The 20,928-nt window shown below is 45.4% G+C and overlaps 1 protein-coding gene across 1 annotated transcript in view; it reads right to left on the bottom strand.

The window, feature by feature from the left end:
- NINL (ninein like) overlaps positions 1 to 20,928 on the bottom strand; it is a 178,995-nt gene that overhangs the window by 58,088 nt on the left and 99,979 nt on the right. The window contains exons 7-13 of the mRNA XM_033095566.1: positions 20,077 to 20,229; positions 18,415 to 18,585; positions 14,036 to 14,172; positions 12,285 to 12,425; positions 9,852 to 10,026; positions 8,639 to 8,749; positions 7,961 to 8,041 (exon numbers count right to left, since the gene is read on the bottom strand). Coding sequence (XP_032951457.1) covers positions 7,961 to 8,041; positions 8,639 to 8,749; positions 9,852 to 10,026; positions 12,285 to 12,425; positions 14,036 to 14,172; positions 18,415 to 18,585; positions 20,077 to 20,229 — 969 coding nt within the window. The remainder of the gene's footprint in view (positions 1 to 7,960; positions 8,042 to 8,638; positions 8,750 to 9,851; positions 10,027 to 12,284; positions 12,426 to 14,035; positions 14,173 to 18,414; positions 18,586 to 20,076; positions 20,230 to 20,928) is intronic.

Raw genomic sequence — 20,928 nt, 5'->3', positions numbered from 1 at the left:
ATATAAGGGATTATAAGAAAACATTATGAATAATTAACTGAATGCCAACAAATCGGACAATCTGGAAAAAAAGGATAAATTCCTAGAAACATTGTCTCTCAAGAGTGAATCAAGAAGAAACAAAAAATCTGAACTGACCAATTACTACTGACAAAATCAAATCAGTAATCAAAAAAACTCACAACAAACAAAAGTACTGGACCGGATGACTTCACAGGTGAATTTTACCAAACATTCAAAGAATGAACAACTATCTTTCTCAAACTATTCCAAAAAATTCAAGAGGAGGGAGCGCTCCGAAGCTCATTCTACAAGGCCACAATTATCAGGATTTCAAAACCAGACAAAGACATTACAAAAAGAGAAAATTATAGGCCCATATCTCTGATACACACGTACACGTATGCAAAAATCCTCAAAAGATTATTAGGAAACTGAATTCAGCAATACATTAAAAAAAATCATACACCATGATCAAGTGGCATTTATTCCTGGAATGCAAGGTTGGTTCAGTATCCACAAATCAATTAACTTGATACACCACATTAAAAAAATGAATGATAAAAATCGTAGGATTGTATCAACAGATTCAGAAAAAACATTTGACAAAACCCAAGTATCCATTTATGATAAAAACTCAGCAGTCAGATACATAAGAAAGGCTATATATGACAAATCCACAGCTAATATCATACTCAACAGGAAAGACTTAAAAGCATACTCCTTAAGATCAGGAACAAGATAAGGATGCCTATTCTCACAACTTTTATTCAGTATAGTATTGGAAGTCCTAGCCACAGTAATCAGACAAGAAAAGGCATCCAAACTGAAAAGAAAGAAGTAAAACAGATATTATTTGCAGATGACATGATATTACTATATATAGAGAACCAGAAGGATTCTACCAAAAAAACTATTAGAACTGATAAATGAATTCAGTAATGTAGCAGGATACAAAATTAATATTCAGAAATTGGTTGTATTTTAATATACCAATAATGAGCTTTCAGAAGGAGAAATTAAGACGAGAATCCTATTTACAACAGCATTTAAAAAACCAAAAACCGACAAATAAATTTAACCAAGGAAGTAAAAGACCTGTAGTCGGAAAACTATAAGATACTGAAGAAAGAAACAGAATAACATACAAATTAATGGATGCATATACTGTGCTCATGGATAGGAAGAGTGACAGTTGTTAAAATGTGCATAGTACCCAAAGCAACCTATAGATTCAATGCAAAATACCCCATCAAAATACCAATGGCATTTTTCACAGCATTAGAACAAATAATCCTAAAATTTATATGGAACCATAAAAGACCCTGAATAGCCATAGCAATCCTGAGAAAGAACAAATTTGGAGGTATGTTGTGTGTGTGTGTGTGTGTGTGTGTGTGTGTGGTATCAAACTATACTACAAGGCTATAGTAATCAAAACAGCATGATATGGTACTGGCCTACAAACAGACACACAGATCAATGGAACAGAATAGAGTCCAGAAATAAACCCACACCTATATGGTCATTTAATCTATGACAAAGGAGGCAAGACTATACCGTGACAGTAAAGACAGTCTATTCAATAAATGTTGTTGGGAAAACTGGATACATGTAAAAAAAAAAAAATGAAACTGGACCACTTTCTTAAACCACATACAAAAATAATCTCAAAATGGATTGAAGACTTAAATGTAAGACCCAAAACCAAAGAACTCCTAGAAGAAAACACAGGCAGTAAACTCTCTGATATTGCTCTAGTTATATTTTTTTCAGATCTATCTCGTCGGGTGACGGAAACCAAAGGAAAATTAAACAAATGGGACTACATCAAACTAAAAAGCTTTTGCACAGCAAAGGAAACCATTAACAAAATGAAAAGACAGTCTACCGAAGGGAAGAAGATATTCACCAATAAAATATCTGATAAGAAGTTAATATTCGCAATTTATAAAGAACTCATACAACTCAACACCAAGAAAAGAGACAATCCAATTAAAAAATGGGCAGAGGACCTGAACAGCCATTTCTCCAAAGAGAACATATAGATGGTCAACAGACATATAAAAAGATGTTCAACATCACTAATCATCAGAGAAATGCAAATGAAAACCACAACGAGACATCACTTCACAACTTTCAGGATGACTATCATCAACAAATTAACAAACAACAAGTGTTGGTGAGGATGTGAAGACAAGAAAACCCTTGTACACTGCTGGTGGGATTGCACATTGGTGCAGCTACTATAGAAAATGGTTTGAGGTTCCTCAAAAAATTGAAAATAGAACTATTTTATGATCCAGCAATTCCACTTCTAGGTATTTATCTGAAGAAATACAAAACACTAACTCAAAAAGATATATGAACCCCTATGTTCACTGCAGCGCTATGTACAATAGCCAAGATATGGAAGCAACCCAAGTCCCTATCAATAGACAACTGGATAAAGAAGAGGTGGTACATATATACGATGGAATATTATTCAGCCATAAAAAGAACGGAATCTTACCATTTGTGACAACATGGATGGACCTAGAGGGTATTATGGTCAGTGAAGTAAGTCAGACTGAGAAAAACAAATACCATATGTCCTCCCTTACATGTGGAATCTAATGAACAAAATAAATGAACAAACAAAACAGAAACAAACTAATAGTTGCCAGAGGGGAGGGGCATTGGGGAGCTGGGTGAAAAAGGTGAATAAATTAAGAAATACAAATTGGTAGTTAGAAAATAGTTATAGGGATGGAAAGTATGGCATAGAGAATATAGTGAATAATGTTGAAACAACTATGTATAGTGTTGTCATGCAGCAGCCTACCTGTCTGTCCCCTCGTACCTAACCCAAAAGAAAGGAGAGTCTGTGAGACTAATCCTTTCAGGGACTTTGCTTCACCTTTGTGCTTACACCTTATGTCTCCCTGTTTGGCCCAAAGGATGGCTGATTAGCAAATGACGGGTAAGATTTCCCACGGGGGGAACACCTAAGCCAGGCACAGCTGCGTGGGGACCATCAGGAGAACCCATGGCGTTGATAGAGGTGGGCATAAACCCCCACCATCCCCCGGCTAAGGTGAGTTTCTGCTTCTGTGGCTATATTCCTTCCCACAACCTGCTTGGGAAGAGATTCAATGATGTGATAACAGTTCTCCATCTATTCATATCAGTAAGTTTCAGCATAAAGGTTTTGTCCCTTGGGGAGGTATGTTCATCCTGAGACTTACGGTTCCGGCCACTTGCAGGCAAGGGTGATTAGTTTGAATCAGTTTCCTAGTATAATGTATGACATTCACAGACTGTGAAGAAAACAATGTTACTTCCCTGTGTGAACATCAATAAAAGCCACAAGGTGGCCCGATTCGGGGCTCTCAGTCCTTTGAGGCTGTGAGACCTTCGGCCCCTAGTGCATAAATCTCTTGACTTCTGTTTCTTTCTTAACCCTTCGCCGCCCCTTCTGGTTCTCTCACTGCCCGTGTTGCTCTGGACGTGGCAGTATAGTGCCAGCTGGGTACCAGACTAATGAGGGGGATCACCGCATAAATTATAATCACTATACTGTTAACGTGAAACTGATATAAAATAATACTGAATGTCAAGTGTAACTGAAAAAAAATAAAATAATTTTTGAGAAAAAGAAACTAATATGCCAATCACTGCTTAGGTTGGAACTTACGGACATGTCATTATCATGTGCTGACCCTCCTTTAGCTCATTAATAAATAATGGCAGTGACTGTAATTATAATAAAATTGACATCTGGAAAGAGCTAAAAAAAAAAGCTATAAAGTGGCAAGCATACAAACACTGTAGTACATATATGTTCTTTCCTTTCCTTTGTTATACTTTATATGCATTGCTTTGTGGGGAAAAAAAACAACCTAAGTCTAAACTAGTACAATATTTTCCCAGTGACAACCTAGCTCTTCAAATGACAGTTTGTGATGTGCACACATTCAAAGGCACGTGGCCAGTTTCAGCTTGCTATACAATACATACGAAGTTAATAGGTTTCATATTCATAGCAGCATTGAAAATAGCCAAAAAATGGAACTAAACTAAATGCCCATTAACTGATGATATAAACAAACTCTGGTATATCTATACATTGGAATATTATTCAGCCATAAAAAGTAATGAAGTCCTGACACATGCTACAAACATGGATGAACCATAAACACATTACGTTACGTGAAAGAAGACAGTCACAAAAGACCACATATTGTATGAATCCCTATGTTCAAAATAAGAAAATCCATAAAGAAAGAAAGTAGGAAGAATGGGGAGTGACTGCTTACAGGTTTCTTTCTGAGCTCAAGTAGTGATGGCTGAAAAACTCTGGAAATATAGTAAAAATCACTAATTACACAATTTAAATGGGTGAACTCTCTGATATGTAAATTATATCTCGATAAAACTTTTTTAAAAGTTAAAAAAAGATGCTAATGAGATATCTGACGCATGAAGTAGCATGTACGGTGTTTCCCCGAAAATAAGACCTAGCTGGACAATCAGCTCTAATGTGTCTTTTGAAGCAAAAATTAATATAAGACCCGGTATTATATTATGTTATGTTATATTATATTATACCTGATATTACATTATATTATATTATACTACCATATAAAACCCGGTCTTACAGTAAAATAACACCGGGTTTTATATTAGTTTTTGCTCCAAAAGACCCATTGGAGCTGATTGTCCAGGTAGGTCTTATTTTGGGGGAAACATGGTAGGTACACTGCACAAGTGCAGGAAAGGACCTGCCTCAATATACTTTAGGAGGGATAAATGAAAGAGGAAGGGGTGGCCCCTAACTCCAAGAGCATAAAAGCAGTGTACCTGTGAACCATGGGGATCCACATCCATTCTCCTCCGGAGTGTGCTCCCTTGGTACATCAAGTTTTCGCTTTAATAAACTTTTCTTTCTGCAAAACTGTTTTGCCTCCTCTTGATTTCTATCCTGACAGGGGCAAGGACTCCTGCGCCGGTAACAATTAGACATAGTAACGAATTACAAACTATTGGGAAAAAATGGGAATTTGTGAGTCCGTGCTCATGATAACAGATAGAGTGATCATCAGACTTCTCTGGCTCACAGTAGAATACCAGGGCCAATTGATTGATGTGGAGTGGGTGTTAGAGCTGGAAAATCATCATTTCGCAACCATCATGGTAAAAATTAGAGGAGGTAGGGAAGAATTATCAATGGATACTAAATTCAGGAAAAATTTAGATGAATAGCAAAATATTTGCATGGACTCTTTACTAGTTGCATGGGAGGGAAAAAACAGAACAAAACAGTAATAATACAGAGGGGAAATTAGCCAATGCCTTGAGCAGGTGACCAAAATTAAACATCACCTATGCTGTCCAGCTGGGATTGTATAACCTCAATTTAATCCAAAGGAGACATCAAAAAAACACAAAATGAGAAAAGTTCTATTAACAAAGTGTGAAGGGCTGTATTCTTCAAAAATATGGATGTCAAAGACAAATAAAGGCTGTGGGAATGTGCTATAGACTGAATGTGTCCTCCCAAATACAGGTGTTATATCCTAACTATCCTATGTGATGGTATTTGGAGGTGGGACCTTTGGGAGGTCTTTAGGTCATGAGGATGGAGTTTTCATGAAGGGCATCAGTGCTCCTATAAAAGAGACCCCAGAGTGCTCCCTTGCCCCTTCTGCCATGTAAAAACAGTGAGAACACAGCCAGCCATCTGCAACCAGGAAGAGACCTCTCACCAGATACGGAATTTGTTGGCAACTTGATCTTGGACTTCCCAGCCCCTAGAACTGTGGGAACTGAATTTCTGTTGTTTATAAGCCCCCCAGTCTGTGGTATTTTTGTTATAGCAGCCTGAATGGACTAAGACAGAATGCTTCAGATTAAAGGACGTTAAACAGACATGACAACTAAAGGCAATCCCTGATCCTAACTGGAGGAGAAATGCTCCAAAGCACATTGTTAGGTTAACTAATGAAACTGAAATACAATGTATCAATGGAAATCATGAAGTTATTAGTAAGTGTGCCACAGTTATTAGAATATTCTCATTATCAGGGTGTTTGGAAGCTGGCTCTCCAGATTTGTAGCTTTTGTATATTTCTGTGGTGTAAATAACTCCCACCATAGCTGATGTCAAGCTATCGAAGGTTTAATAAGAAGCTAGCAAAATTCCTGAACATTTACCAATCAGCTTTGGTGCATGCACCTGCACACCACTGTGAAGTTGGAGGATTAAGACTGTTCTTAGGAAATGCACACTGATCTGTTCAGGGGTGGAGGGCCATGATTCACAGGCCATGATGCATGTGACTTACCCTCAGACTATAAAAATATAACTATGTATACACATTCTCATTCAGATTCACACACACACACACAGTGAGCAAGTAAGCAATGACAGAGCAAATGGTGAAATGTATACAACAGGTGAATCTTGGCAAAATATATTTAGGTATTCCCTGCACTATTTTTACTTTTGTAACTTTATATATTAGAAAATATTTTCAAATAAAAAGGGTTTTTTTTTTTTTTTTTTTTTGATGCTCTAAATGTTAGTTGGAAATAGGCAAAAATATCCAAAAACTTTAGAGGGCAAATTTCTAAATAAATAGATTAGCACTAAAATGTAAAATATTTCTGCTGATGTTTCAAAAAGTAAAATTTCAAGAACCAAAAGTGAAATGAGTAGCAGTTAATTTAAGTAACAAAGTGATATTAAGTAAAGATGGAGTTTATACTTGTTTGAAAAATCCAGTGCACTAAAGTATAACATATTAATTGATGGTTAGTTATAGGTTCTAAGTCTTCCCAACAAGCTTAAAGGGAGGGGAGAAAACACAGCATGGACTGTAATTCCAGCAGGAAGCTGTGCGGCACAACCCCCCAACCCTGGCCCCACACACACCAACTGGGTTCAGGAGGAGGGTGACATAACTAACCACACATAGGATTTTCAAAAGGGCACCCCTTTTGAAGGATTCAGGGTTTGGAGTGGGGGGAAAAGCACAGCAGTGGGTCATGTCACACTCCAAAAGAGCTCGGGCTCACCTTTATCCTCTGGTATTGCCAAAGCAATGTGTGGTAGGAACAAAAGTCAGTTCTTTAATTTGGATGGAAATCATTAAGAAGTAAATTGATAATACAAGACCTTTAATATCTAACAATAACGTTTATCTGTTGGGGTCTTTGATAGTTTTAAGAGTGTAATTTGGTCAATACTACTGACGTTTACCACCTATGCCCTACTATGCACTACGGTGTCCCTAGCCGAATGGACTGACACTCGTAGGTGTGGCTCAGGAAATCTAAATACTCAACAACAGAAAACACAATGAAACCCTACATAGTGCCTGGAAACACAGAGGGGCCTTCAGAACTGGTGCCAATCTAGTGATTTTGGCCAGCCCATGTGGAGCCAATCACAGGTGCTGAGGCAAGTCCTGTCCCACCTCCTAGCAGAACATGAGGCTTGGAGGAGGACCCTGTCATCAGAATGCAGGCTGAGATCATAGGCTCTACTTGCTTTGCTCAGAGGAGGATGCTCCTGTTGACCTGTGCTGGACCACCCTTCATGTGGGGGCCAGGCATGAGGCCCACCAGGAATGCCAGGCCACTCCTGGGCAGGAAGGGAAGGAAGGAGGCCTGCATGCCACGACCCAGGTCTGAGCCACACAGAACCTGATGACCTGTAGGGCCAGTCCATCTCATGTACTCCAGCACCCCATTCTTAGCAGGCGTGGCTGGGAGAAGGTACCACAACCTTCTGGCACAGACAGTCTCTAGAGGGCCAAGCTCTTAGAAAAAAACTGCCCCTGCTGCAGGGTGGGATGGGGGTGCAGGGCAGGAGTGCGTGAGGGCCCCATGCACCAAAGACAAAAGTGACAGCCTGGTCCAAGACAGAGGAAATGCTAAGGCTCAGGATGGTGAAGGGGCTGGGTAGAACACATACCCTGCACTTGAGCTCATACTCTTTCAGGACTTCCTCGAACCGCTCCTCCTGGGCCAGGAGTTCTGTGCTATGTGGCTCCAGCTGAAAGTCAGACCCACAAAGGAAAATGAGACAGGACTTTAGGCCAGGTAAAATGCATGCTGTCATCTGTCATGCTCCTCCGACTAGGCTCAGCACCTCTTATCCCTCCCCCACCACCCCCACTTACAAGGCCTCAGGGTAGTAGGATATTCCTGCCTTGACTCCCTGGGACACCCCCTGCCTGGACTGTGCTCCAGGGTAGCAACTCGCTCCCCTCCTCCTCCCTAGATAATGGGCACAGCCATGTGGGGGGCTGGCAGGGGCCTCACAGTGGGCACCAAACTCTAACCTCTCCTTGCTCCTCACCACTGAGAAACCTATCACTGGAGTCAACTGCACTGGCTGGCTCTGGTACTGTCATTAAAAGGCCAGCCAACATGAAAGTCATCACGGGGGCACGCTGGTACCCCTACACTGACCCGAAGTGGAGGAAAACAGACGGAGAGACACCTTGCTAATTTTCTCTCCATTCTAGAAGTTCAATAGGAAAAAAACTAAATTCAGCTGCATTTCAGTATTCTTTTTCAAGACCTTGACACTTTTTACCCAGCATCAGAGGCTCCACTCTGAAGACTAAGAATCAGCAAAAGGACTTGCCTTGTCTTTCAACACAAACTGCAGATCATTCTGCAGTTTCAGGGCCAGCTTCTCTGATTCTGAAAGCTTTTCCACAACTTCAATAATCTCCTTCTGTAATCGACTGTTTTCCTGCAAGACACAGGCCAGCGGTTTGCCAGGCTTTGGGAGTGGAGGAGGAAGCTATTGGCAGGTCTGTCTCCTCTGAGAGGCTTATTTCTGGTCGCACTCATAATCAGGGAAGAAACCGTGTGGTGTTTGATACTCACTGTCTTGGCACCATACAGAGGAGGCTGTGCTGGGGGCTGATCCAAGCTGCCTAGGGACAGGCCCCCACAGAGGCCGCAATAAGGCTCAGTGCTTTCTCCACTGCCTCTTCTTCTCAGGTCAAGTGCTCAGGTCAAGAAAAGGCTGGTGGCAAGTCCTTCTGAGACATTTTCTAAATGAGGGATTTGAAACTGTACCACTACAGGTCAGATGTCCATGGGAGAGGAAGGCAGTGTCTTTGCATATTGGAAACCAGTGAAAAGAGCGGTGAGGACATAGTGCGGTGGAGAGCCCAGGCAGGCCGGGCAGACAGGCCCTGGAAACACTGATATCAGAGGCTCCTGGGGAGCCTGGCTTCTCCTCCGGCAGACAGAGACTGAGGGAGGCAGGCTCTGAGTCAGTGAGGAAGAGGAAGGCAGGAGCACAGGAAGGGCCAGGAGACACCTCACTGGACCCAAATGCAGGGTGGGTGTGGGTCGCAGGACATTCACCAAAGCCTAGAAACCACATCTGCCCCAGGCTGCACCCAGGGCCAGCAGGTGGGCTTTAGATTTGCTGACCCCACAGGTGCTCTGGTCTCCTGGGTAGGCAGCAGGGTGGCTGCTTACCCTCCCTAATCTAGGCCCACAGACCCACGTCAGAAAGGGAGAGAGAGCCCTGTAGGTCTCTACCTGTCCTGCTTCCCCCAGAACAGCAGGACAGAAGCCAGGACCATTTCTACTGTGGCTGATAAATATGCTAACTCTATGGCGGCTGAATATTCCTCAGTTTGAAATCCCAGGGATTTTCCTACCACAGAAAGGCAAACTTCTTAAGGCCTCTAAAGCCCGCTGGGAGGTATTAAATTCTTGAGTAGGAAAATGTGGTGTGTAGGAGGAGGAACCTCAGGCAACCTCTTTTCTGTCTTTTCTGGTGGAAAGCCCCTCCTACCCCTCCCCGTCATTCTCCACCCCCTCTCCATACCTACCTTCAGGGCCAGGGTCAGCTTCTCTCGGAGGCTTGCCTCTTCAGCCTGCAGGTGCTCCAGGTCCTTCTCTAATGAGGCCCGCTGCCTGAGGGCCTGTTCCCAGAATAACTCATGCTCCACCTCCACCTCTGACCGCAGGAGACTCAGCCTTTCTCTGTAACCCTGCTCCAGGTGTCTGTAAGGTACACAACAGCACATGTCATGTTGGGCTGCTGAGGGTGCTGCCCAGGCCCACCTGGTCCTGCTTCTCCAGGGACACTTTCCCAGCCAATACAACCTCTTCCTTCCCTGGAACCCCCTGCACAGAGCATGTGGTTACACCATCTTGGACTCAATTCTTCCTGCTTGACATATGGAGTCACTGTGCTTCGCTAAGCAGCATGTTTAGCTGTGAGGCTGGGTGTCCCCCTTTAAGTCCTCCCCCTGGGGCCTGACAGTGGACACCACCCCTCAGGGCTGGTGCAGGAGACCACACCCAGACACAAGGAGCCAGTGGGCCCTGGGAACCCTTGGGGCAAGCTAGAGAATGACCTCTGGAGGTAGGTCTCTCTGATGTCCCTTTGCCTTTCAACCTGCTTCCACACTCAGCAGCCATTAAATGCCTTTGATAACTAAATGCACTGTAAATCAATCCTCTCTCATGAAGGACACAGATAGTACAACCTGCAATGAATCCCAAAGCAATCAGAGTAAAAGGCAGGAAGTACAATCACCCTCAGATCTGCATTAATCTTTTGCAATAAGCATTTCCATCAGCAGAAAAAAACTGCCAAATCTTAGTTTTATCACTGAAACAGCTACTTAAATTTAAGAGGATTTCTCAAACCAAGTCTGTCTAGACTGAAGATGAGTGAAACACCTACTTCAGCAAAGGTCTTGGCCATGTTAATAATTAAGTATAAGAGAACACTGGGGGCTCATCCTCCAGGGCTGGACTTTCAATTTCATCTCAAAACTTTAAGGAAAGAAGACCCAGAAGGAAGGAGATAGAAGAAGGGCAGCTGCTACCAAAGGGAAAACAGTAAGATAAATCTGGCTAATGTAACATTGTACAAACCTTTGGGGCAGCTCTAAAAATACATATTTGCTATCACTCCTATCAAGTTGTTATCAAGTTGTTATCAAGTTGCTATCAAGTTGCTATCAAGTTGTTAAAAACTTGAAATATCTAACCAAAGAAAAATGGTTAAATAAAATATGGCAGAGGTGATTACATAACGAGGTCATCTGCGACCACCAGAAAATCATATACAATATGATACCATTTTGTAAATAATTCTGTGCATGGAAAAATGAAGGAAGGATATAAAAAATGTTAGGAGTGATAACCTCTGGGAACTGAGATTTCTGCTTTTATTTTTACTTTTACTCGCATTTTCTCTTATACAATGAGCATGTATTATTTATCACTTCTATAATAAGAAAAACCCAATGCTTCCAAAAGCTATTTCTAGAAACCTACTGATGATGCCCCATTGCTCATAGGCAAGATTCAAACTCACCCCACGTAGCCCTCAAAGCCTTCATGTGTCCCTGGACCTGATTCTCAGATCCAGATATGATTCTCTGACCCCAGGAAAGACACAACACAAAATTCTTCCGAGGTAGTTGAGAAAATCAAACCTAACATGCCATGACTAAGGCAAATCAGTTCTCAATTACTCAGAAAGCTGAACCACCACTGAGCTCTGTCAGGGGAGCCTAGCATAAACTATTCCCCACAATGGAGTGAGAAAGACTCTCTATGCTTGGCCCAGCCTAGGAAATCCCCAGGGGCTGGATTTCCTCACGTTTTAGTTAATAAACCAGACAAGTGGTTTTGTGTCCATAAAAAAGGTCAGAAATCCTTTCTTCTGGTCTGTCCAGCCACCATCCTAACGGGTGGTGTAGACCTCACCAGGGGTCTGCTCAATCCACCGTCCAGCACAATGCCTGCAGTCAGGTTTCAGGCTTTGGGTTTCTTCTACTACATCAGGCTCCTTTCTGCTGAGCCAATAGACTCCAAAGTCATTCACTAGCCTTCTCTCAAAACATTCTTCTGTCTCACTGATCACAGACACATATAAAACACTCAGCTTGAGTGGGACAGACACCATAAATGAAGCAGAGGAAAGTGAAAGCAGCAGAGAGGAACTTCCCCTGTAGTCCACAAGCAGGCACAGCAGGATGCTGCTGCACCCCGTGCCCCATCATAAAGAACAAGACCATTTTTTACGTGCATCCTTCCCTCTCCTTTCTGCGAAGGGCATTCCCAACAGTGTGTCTTCACGATTTCTACGAGCTCAAGTGAAATAGGAGGGTCTTGGCTCTACCATGTTCATGACCATGGCAGCAGCTTCGCGTCCACTATCAACTCTCAGCCAGAGCTGGGAATCGCTGCCCTGGTGCCAAGGAGCCATAGCTCTGGGCTCGGGCAATACTGGCAGGACCTACTTGATCTTCTTCTCCGTGAGCTGCTCCAGGGCGCAGTGGCAGTCGTCCATCTCTTTCACAAATTCCAGGTTCCTCTTCTCAGCTTTCTCTAGATCCTTCCTTGCCTTGTCTCGCTCCTTTACCATCTGCTCCACTTGCCCCCTGCCGTATGCAGGGAGGAGACAGGATTAATGGACCACACACTCTGGGCCCAGCGAACCCTATGTCTGCCTAAATGATGAAAACAGCCAGCATCTGCTGGGTGCAGGGCATGGGCCAGTGCTGTGCTCTAAACTCACGCTACCACCCACCACCTCTTAAGGCAGTTTCTACAATTACTATGCCTATTTTGCAGATGTACATACTGAGAGAAAGGTTAAACGACTTGCTAAGGAAAGCTTCCAGGTTTCTGAACCAAGGACGCTGAGCCTGAGGCTTACAGTGTGCCATACCTCCAGACAGACCCAGAACTGGTGAGAATTTATCTGTGCAGCCTCTAGTCTCCAGCTGGGACTTGGGCCCAGGGTTCCCCAGCACCTAATCCAGGACTGGACACATGAAGGGAGATGCCTGACCATCCAATATCCTGCCTCATCACAGCCCTGACACCTGCAGCCTGGCATCTGAGTGAGTACAAGGTGAATCACCCAGAGCAGAAGGCCATCTCTGTGTGTGGCCCTGGCTCTGTCCAGTCACCCCAGGACCCCCTGGATGCTTTCAAATAAACTTTAGCACTCACTATTCTAAATGACCATTTCTCCTACTGAAGGTGCAGTGAACTTTCCCCTCCCTCCTCTCTCAAGGCACAGTCTTTCTCTGGTCCTATTTGCAGAGCTGCCTGAGGTCTGAAAGCTCATCTGTCAACACCTAATGAGACACAAAGTCTTAATGATGGAAATTGCGATTTCTGCCAACCTTTTCTGCAGCTCCGGAACATCAATAAAAATATAGAAATAATCTTTGCGCTAATATGCCAAGCACATGAATGGCTTGAATACTCAGTTAAACCAAAGCTGAACGCAACTAAAGTGGCATGTATTCTTAGCCAAAGTGTCACTTTGTGCTTGATGACCACATCTGAAAGATACTTCTTTTTCCTCTCTAGCTCAGATTTCAGTCTCTGGGTTCCTTCTACTACATCAGGCTCCTTTCTGCTGAGCCAATAGGCTCCTAAGTCATTCACTAGCCTTCTCTCAAAACATCCTTCTGTCTCCCTGATCACAGACACATATAAAACACTCAGCTTGAGTGGGACAGACACCAGGAGCCCTCTGGCTGTTCTTAGAAACACATCCCACAGACTGGAGGGTTTCTACCTCTGCCGGGAGCTCCAGCATCAGCAGGATGAGTATCAAGTTCAAATCCTTCTCTCAGGAATCTTGCTAAAAGGAACTAAGGAAGGATCTTTACATAGATTTCTAAGTTTCTCACCAAGTGAGAGGGAAGGCCAGTGACCCTTAAATTGTGGCCACAAAAGCCCAAGCAGCAGCCACTGAACAGTTCCCTGGGCGCCAGTCAAACCACACAAATGGATGGCACTCGAGGCACAGGGAGCCTTCCTCCTGCTCCCACTGCTCAGCTCTTTTCCTGTGTCACTGGGGTGCCAGCTAAAGGAGAGCCAGTAGAAAAGGTGGTGCAGACCCCCCCACCCCATTCCCAGCACTGGCCATTTGGGCAGATGAGGGCAGAGTGCCCCTCTCCTCAGACTCCCCTCCAGGCCAGTCCCGCCAGCTGACTCCCCAGCCCCATCCCCACCACATCAGCGCTCTTACTGGAGGAAGCGTAGCTCCTGGCGGTAGCAGGCCAAGGCCGCCTGCTGAGTGGGACTGCTGACCATCATGAGCTCATTCTCAAGGGCCCAGGTCAGCTCCAAAAGGTTCACCTTCTCATCCAAACTGAAGTCGAGGCTCTGGAAATAGCAAGGCCCGTTAGGAAGGACAGGATGAGTGGCTTCTCCAAACAATTCCTGGTTCTCCTAGAGACTGTGCAGGCTGTGTGATCCATGCTGTCCTGCAGGCAGCACCTGCCACTTTTCTGTCCGCAAAGTCTCTGAGACCCCGTCCCACCCATGTAACTCCAGTGCCCCAACCCACCCCACCCATTCCTGTCAATACTGGCTCTCCCCTCTTCACCATCCCTGCCTCAGGGGTGGGTATGGCCCACGCTGGACAGCATTTCCCTCCCTAGACAAAATGACTGTCACAGAAGGGGGCATGTTTTAAAGAACTTCAAGGAGACTGATAGGAGGCTGGGGAAGAGAGGTCTTTTCCCCTGTGAAATCAGTTGTACAGGGGCCTGCAGGTCTTAGGGAGCTACATGAGGAGACTGAATCTGAGGCCAGCACTACCAAGGAGTAAGCAAAGAAACAGAAGGGAGTCCTGACAACAGGCTGGAGCCCCACGAGTCCCAGTGCCTGCTGTCCTTCTCTTCCCAGGCCCTAACAGCCTCCTCTCTGCTTTAAGCCACTCTGAGTTGGCTTTTAGCCATTTCAAACTAACAGAATCCTGACTGGTATGTGGCTATGAAATATGTCATATTTCATATATATGGATTGGTCACTTTTCATGTATATGGATTGGTCACTTTGTTCACGGAAAAATGATCTATCAGCAAGAGATGAGCAATGGCTAAGCATTCCAGAGAATAGAGCATTCTGTTCTTCTCAGAATTTTGAAAAAGAACAATTTTTGTTTTATGTATTGTACCACAGTAAAAATTTAAAAAAGAAGAAAGAACACCTATATGCCCCTGTCCTATAGGCCCCTCTGCTTGACTAACGAATAACTAACACTTTGCCACATTTGCATTTTTAGCTTTGAGTATTCTTGACTCTTGCTTTCTTCTATGATATTAACACACAAGTCCAGGCTGGCACCCCCGTCAGGGCCAACAGAGAAAGAGCCACAGCATTCCCAGCTCACATGTGGGAATGAGGGATGATCCCTGTTTTTTTAAACTTATAAAATGGAGACTTGAATTTCCACTGCTTCCCCACTTCCCAAAGTGCTTATAAAGAGAAATGACATTAACACAGCAATTTGGGAAGCTCAAGCCGTCATTCATTACACAAGGGCAAACTTCCTAGCAATAATCTCACAAGACAGAGTACAATCAAGAAAGGAGAATTCAAACACTGAATGGCATGGGTGGGAGCCAGCTTCCACAATGGCCCCAGTGCTCCTCACCTCCTGGCTTTCATGTTACGTGCCCTCCCACACTGAATAGGGCTGACCGGTATTACCCACAGGATGTAGAGGAAGTAATGGCAGGTGACCTCCAATGCTTGTGCATGGAAGACAGGTGACCTCCTCCTATTCTCTCTTGGATCGCACACCAGGAAAGCCAACTGCCATGTTGAGAGGACACTCAAGCAGCCCTAGGGAGAGGCCCACGTGGCAAAGAACAGGCCTCCTGCCTACAGTGAGGATCCAGTTGCCAACCTGGAAGCAGATGCTCAGCCAGTCAGGCCTTCAGAAGCCTGCAGCACTGGCCGGCATCTGACGAACCTCATGGGGGACCCCGGGCTGCACAGCTTCCAGCTACACAGCTTCCAAATTCCTGACCCACAGAAACTGCATAAGACAAGAAACACTGATTGTGTTTTAAGGCATAATTTAGCGGTGATTTGTCGAGGAGGGACAGATAAGCGATCCAGGGCCTCCTCACAAAGCTGTACCAGAACTAGCATCGCTTCCACAGGCACTCTCACATACCACTGCAGCACCCTGAAATGGCCAGAGATCTTAACAAGTGGGTGTGTGATGCCAACATATTCAGGCTGAGGGCTTGCCCATCAGGTACCTCCTTCCCAAGGGAAGGTCTTTTTCAGGCACGTGTGCTTATTGTTCTTGGCACGGCCAGAGGCCTGGGTCTTGACCGCCAATGTCACAGATAAGCAGTTATTCAGAGTCACAGGCAGGAAGGGCCTTGACTTGGGACACCAGGATACCCAGACCACCTGCCCAACTCGCCAGTGCTCCTGCCCTGGCCATGTGTCCTCAGGCAGCCACTCCACCTGTCAAGCGAGACAGAAACATCTTCAGGACCGTGTGAGAAATAAATAAAGTCACATACTTGACAGGTCCTTGCTTGGTGCCCAGGTGCTGAGGAGTTCAATAAACATCACGAATTTTCAATAAAATGAAATCAAATCCTGAATGTAACTGGTAAATTATAAATTGCTAAAGGGAAATATTCTCTGATAACAGGAAAGCAGTAAAAAAATTCTGGGGCAGCTGGATGGCTCAGTTGGTTAGAGCGCGAGCTCTGAACAACAGGGTTGCTGGTTTGATTCCCACATGCGCCAGTGAGCTGCACCCTCCACAACTAGATTGAAGACAACGAGCTGCTGCAGAGCTGCTGGAGGGGCAGCCAGTTGACTCAGTTGGTTAGAGCACGAGTTCTCAACCAGTCTGCCAGTTCAATTCCTGCATGGGATGGTGGGCTGTGCCCCCTGCAACTGAAGATTGAAAACGGCGACTGGACTTGGAGCTGAGCTGCGCCCTCCACAACTAGACTGAAGGATATCAACTTGACTTGGAGCTGATGGGCCCTGGAAAAACACAGTTCCCTAACATTCCCCAATAAAAAGAAAAGTAAGTTCTGAAATGTCAGAGGCAAGGTTGAGACTCACCACTGGTCACACTGGTCAGACTATGATGGCAGCCAGCCCACCTCCAAATTCCAGGGAGTCAGAAACAGGTTTCAGGGAGAATCTCAAAACTGTGAGCCCTTTCACACTTTGCCCTCACTGGGGGCCAATTTCTGTGATCTGGGCTCAGTCTCAGTTTCGGGGGCCAGCTCCAGGTCTGGGCTTACTCTATGGGCTCTACCCAAGGCTGCTGGGTGGCCAGACTCAGCAATGGCTGAGTTTAGGTCCAGGAGGGTCTGGCCCAAGGAGCCAAGCAGACTGTTTTAAAGGCTATCTTTGGACTCCTTCATATATTGTTGGTTTGTGCTAATAAGGACATTTTTGGAAGCAATATGACAGAACGTATCAAGAGTAAAAATGTGTAACTTCAGGAAGCCTACAGAAATATCAGCATTGGAGCAACAGGATATAGGTGCCTTAAATGCCAAGATTTGTAATAGGAAAAAATCTACATGTCCAACAATAGGGAAAAGGTAACACAAATTAGCAAGATACACAGGATGATACCAATTTTACAAAAAAAATTTTTTAAAAACTGGAATGTCTAAATATGTATTTCTTTTTTGTGTCAGGAAAAAGCTTGCAGAATACCCACTAAGCCATTAGCTGTCGCCACCCCTGGAGAATAGGAGCGAAGAGGGGGTAGTCTTTATTATCTTATAGATTTCTGTATGGCTGACATATTTTTTCTTTTTTTTTTTTTTACAATGGGAAGTGAAATTTGGAAATGAAAATAATCACCACACTTCCCGCCAGCATTCTTCCCTCACCTCACCTGGCCCCTGTACACCACTTTGCCACCCCAGAGCAGAGCTCCCTCCAAGCCCCAGGGTCTGGCCCTGTGGCCCTGGTGGAGATATACCTGGCCCCCAGGAAGAGGCCTAGACCCATCTAAGGACAGCCTCCTGAACTGGCCCCCGGAAGAGCATGAAGGAGCTGAGGAGGAGGCCACAGGGCAGTGGGCCTCCCCATGCCCAAGCTAGTACGGGGGGGCCTGGGGTGAGTGGGGGTTATGCGGGGAGAAGAGCTCAACCAGCTGAGTAGGAGGCTCTGGGTGGAAATGCTCAGACTTCCGGTGACAGTGACATCCAGTAAGACATCTGCACCACAAGGAAGGAGACATCTGCACTACCTCATCTGTGGGACTGACCTCCCTCGTACAACAAAACAGAACATCTCCAAGGCTGACATGCACTGGGTTAAATGCCTAACATACTCAAACCTACATTCAAATGATTCATTTCAGGATGTTGTTTCTTGTTTTTCATTTATTGTCTTTTAAGTGAAAATTTCCTGTATTTTAACAGCAAAAATAAAAACAGAGAAAAAGTGATTCCAACTTCACTACGTTGGGTTCTCTGCACAGAGTGCACACGCGGTGTGTTTGCGGAGTGCTCTGTCTAGCCTCTTCTGTGGGCAGCAGGCCCCCTAGTCCCCTGCCCAGCAGCACACAGCCTGGACACCTCCCACTAAGGCAGCTGTGAGTAGCCAGTTCCAAACCTGGAAGACCTCCCTGCCGTTCTGAACCCCCTCCTGGGCCCACAGGGCAAAGAGCTGCTCGGGACAGGCAAAGCCAGTGCCATTGTCAATGCTGCAGAAGAGGCGCGGGCCTGAGCACATGGACACAAGGGACGATGTCGTGGTGGTACGGCAGTCACCCTCCTCCAGGACCTGTGCATGGGGAACAGGGAGTTGCCTGTGAGCACACTGGCCTCTTGAAGCATGTCTTTTCATCTTTAACATTTTCTGACCACACCAACCTGTGCTCAGCCCTTCGCGGTCTCATTGAAGCCTGATAAAAACAATTCACACGGTTACTACCATGTTCCTCGAAAATAAGACATAACCGGAAAATAAGCCCTAGCATGCTTTTTCAGGATGACATCCCATGAACATAAGCCCTAATGCATTTTCTGGAGCAAAATTAATGTAAGACCCGGTCTTATTTTCGGAGAAACACAGTATTAGCCTCATTTCTTAGACAAGGAAACAAAGGCACAGCACCATTGCACGATTTGCCCAGGATTGCACAGTCCTGCAGGTGGCAGAGCAGGGTGTTGAATCAAGGGCTCCTCACACCCAGCTCAGCCCTCTCTCAAGGACCTTGGGTACCTCCTCTTCTACCATCCATCCAAGGCCCTGAGCAGGGAATGTGTCCCATTGCTTAAGTGGCCTGACGTGTCAGCATACGTCACTTAGTGGGAGACATGAAGGTATTTAACACCTCTCCCCTGAATCAATAACAGTGTGTGCGTGTCCTCACAAAAGAAGAGCCCAAGAAGGCACATGCCAGGCCTAGAAAATGCAGTATGTGGAAAAAAACCCAACATTGATTTAAAGAGAAGAGGTGGGTCAGCCCGAGCATTTCCTCAGGACACAGAAACGCAACGTTGGGTAGTTTTAAGATGAAGGCAAAAAAAAATCCAGGCCAGAAAGTTGACCTGTTAGGCTTAGGTGCTATAAAAATCCACAGCGCAAGATTATTTTAGTTGCTGTTTTCTGTCCCAGGGCCCTTCAGGACGAGCATTTGCTGTCTGGGGCCACAGAAATGAGCAGCAGCAGCCACTTCCTGCAGGCCACCAGTGAGCCTGCCATACCCGTATGGACACCATCCTCATCGGCCTCGTCTCAGGCCCTCCTCATGGGCTCCAGTGCCTCCTTGCTCTTCCTGAACATTCCAAGCATGTCCCGTTGCCTGAAATGCCTTCCCCGAACGCTTCCATGGCTGGTCCCTTGCTGACGGCTCTGCTCAGATGGTGCCCCCCGGACCGGCCAAGGCCCTGCCCGCCCGCCCACCACCTCAACCTCACAGCACTCACTTCTTCAGCAGGAGCTCACTGGCCTTTGTGCATGCAATCTGCCTTTCTTGTGATGCAACAGCCACCTGCCCTTGTCTGCTCTTAGCTGTGTTCCTATCTCACCATAAACAGTTACTTAAGGACTGGGTGCTCATTGAGCTGTGCTGAGCACATTAAAGCCTTACAAAGTAGGTATTTTACCCTATTTACAGAAAAGGAGAGGGCAGCTCAAGAATATATGGTCACCATAGAGAAACTCAGATACCCAAATACACCTGGACTACCCTGGTCTCCCTCCCACCCGCTTCCTCTCTGAGGACTGTGAGCTTGGGAACAGGGGCAATATTTAATCATCCCATCTTACCTGGTAATGAGACCAGGACCTGCTCAGCTTGACAGGAGTGGAAGATTCCAGAAGTGAAGTGGGCCCATGATTATACAGGCCAAGCTGGAATTCCTCAAGACTCACTCTGCCATCTCGGTCTTGATCCAGTTTGTTAAATAGGTCTTCCAATTCCTAAACAAAATCCACCACACCTGTGCTCAGAAGCTCTGCCCACAAGCAGCTACATGCCAGCCACAATCACCAGGCCGGCCATCCTCCCTCCCTCCCTCCCTCCTTTTCCAAGCAGAGCAATTTGCTTTTTCTCATCCAAACTCAGACTGCCAGGTCACATCTAGCCTCCCCTGGCTCTGGTTTGTGAAATCTACATGTACAGTCAGTTTCTATCCTGCTGTGAATGGGCGCTACCTGAACTCCCTAAATTCCACAAATACTCATTCAGTGTCTACTGTGGCAGGAACTTGCTCGATGATAGGAAGACGATGTACATATGGAGTATGGCCTGGGCCCCCAAAGGTCCAGGGTCTCGCAAGGGCAGCAGGGCGAAGGCAGACTTCAGGAAGGGGAGGCCTGCCCTATCACCACTGCCTGTTCTCCCACCCATTGGCCCTGCAGGAGGAAAAGAAGGATGAAAATGAGGCAGGATAGGTAGCCTAGGAAATTGACAATCCCCTCCAGGGTACAACATGAGGTGCCTCACTGGTTACAAAACCAAGGGACCCTATCCAGCACCTGCAGCTGGAGAAAAACAAGAACCAGTTTCATCCAGCAAAGCTCATCCCCATTACCAGGGATATTACCTTTAGCCAATTTTAATGTCATTTGCATTATGGTTACTACAACTCCCATCATGCATCTGATGCCATGACAGTT

Source organism: Rhinolophus ferrumequinum, chromosome 23 (assembly GCF_004115265.2).
Source record: "Rhinolophus ferrumequinum isolate MPI-CBG mRhiFer1 chromosome 23, mRhiFer1_v1.p, whole genome shotgun sequence".
NCBI lineage: Eukaryota > Metazoa > Chordata > Mammalia > Chiroptera > Rhinolophidae > Rhinolophus > Rhinolophus ferrumequinum.
This window is presented reverse-complemented; position numbering and strand designations above follow the sequence as displayed.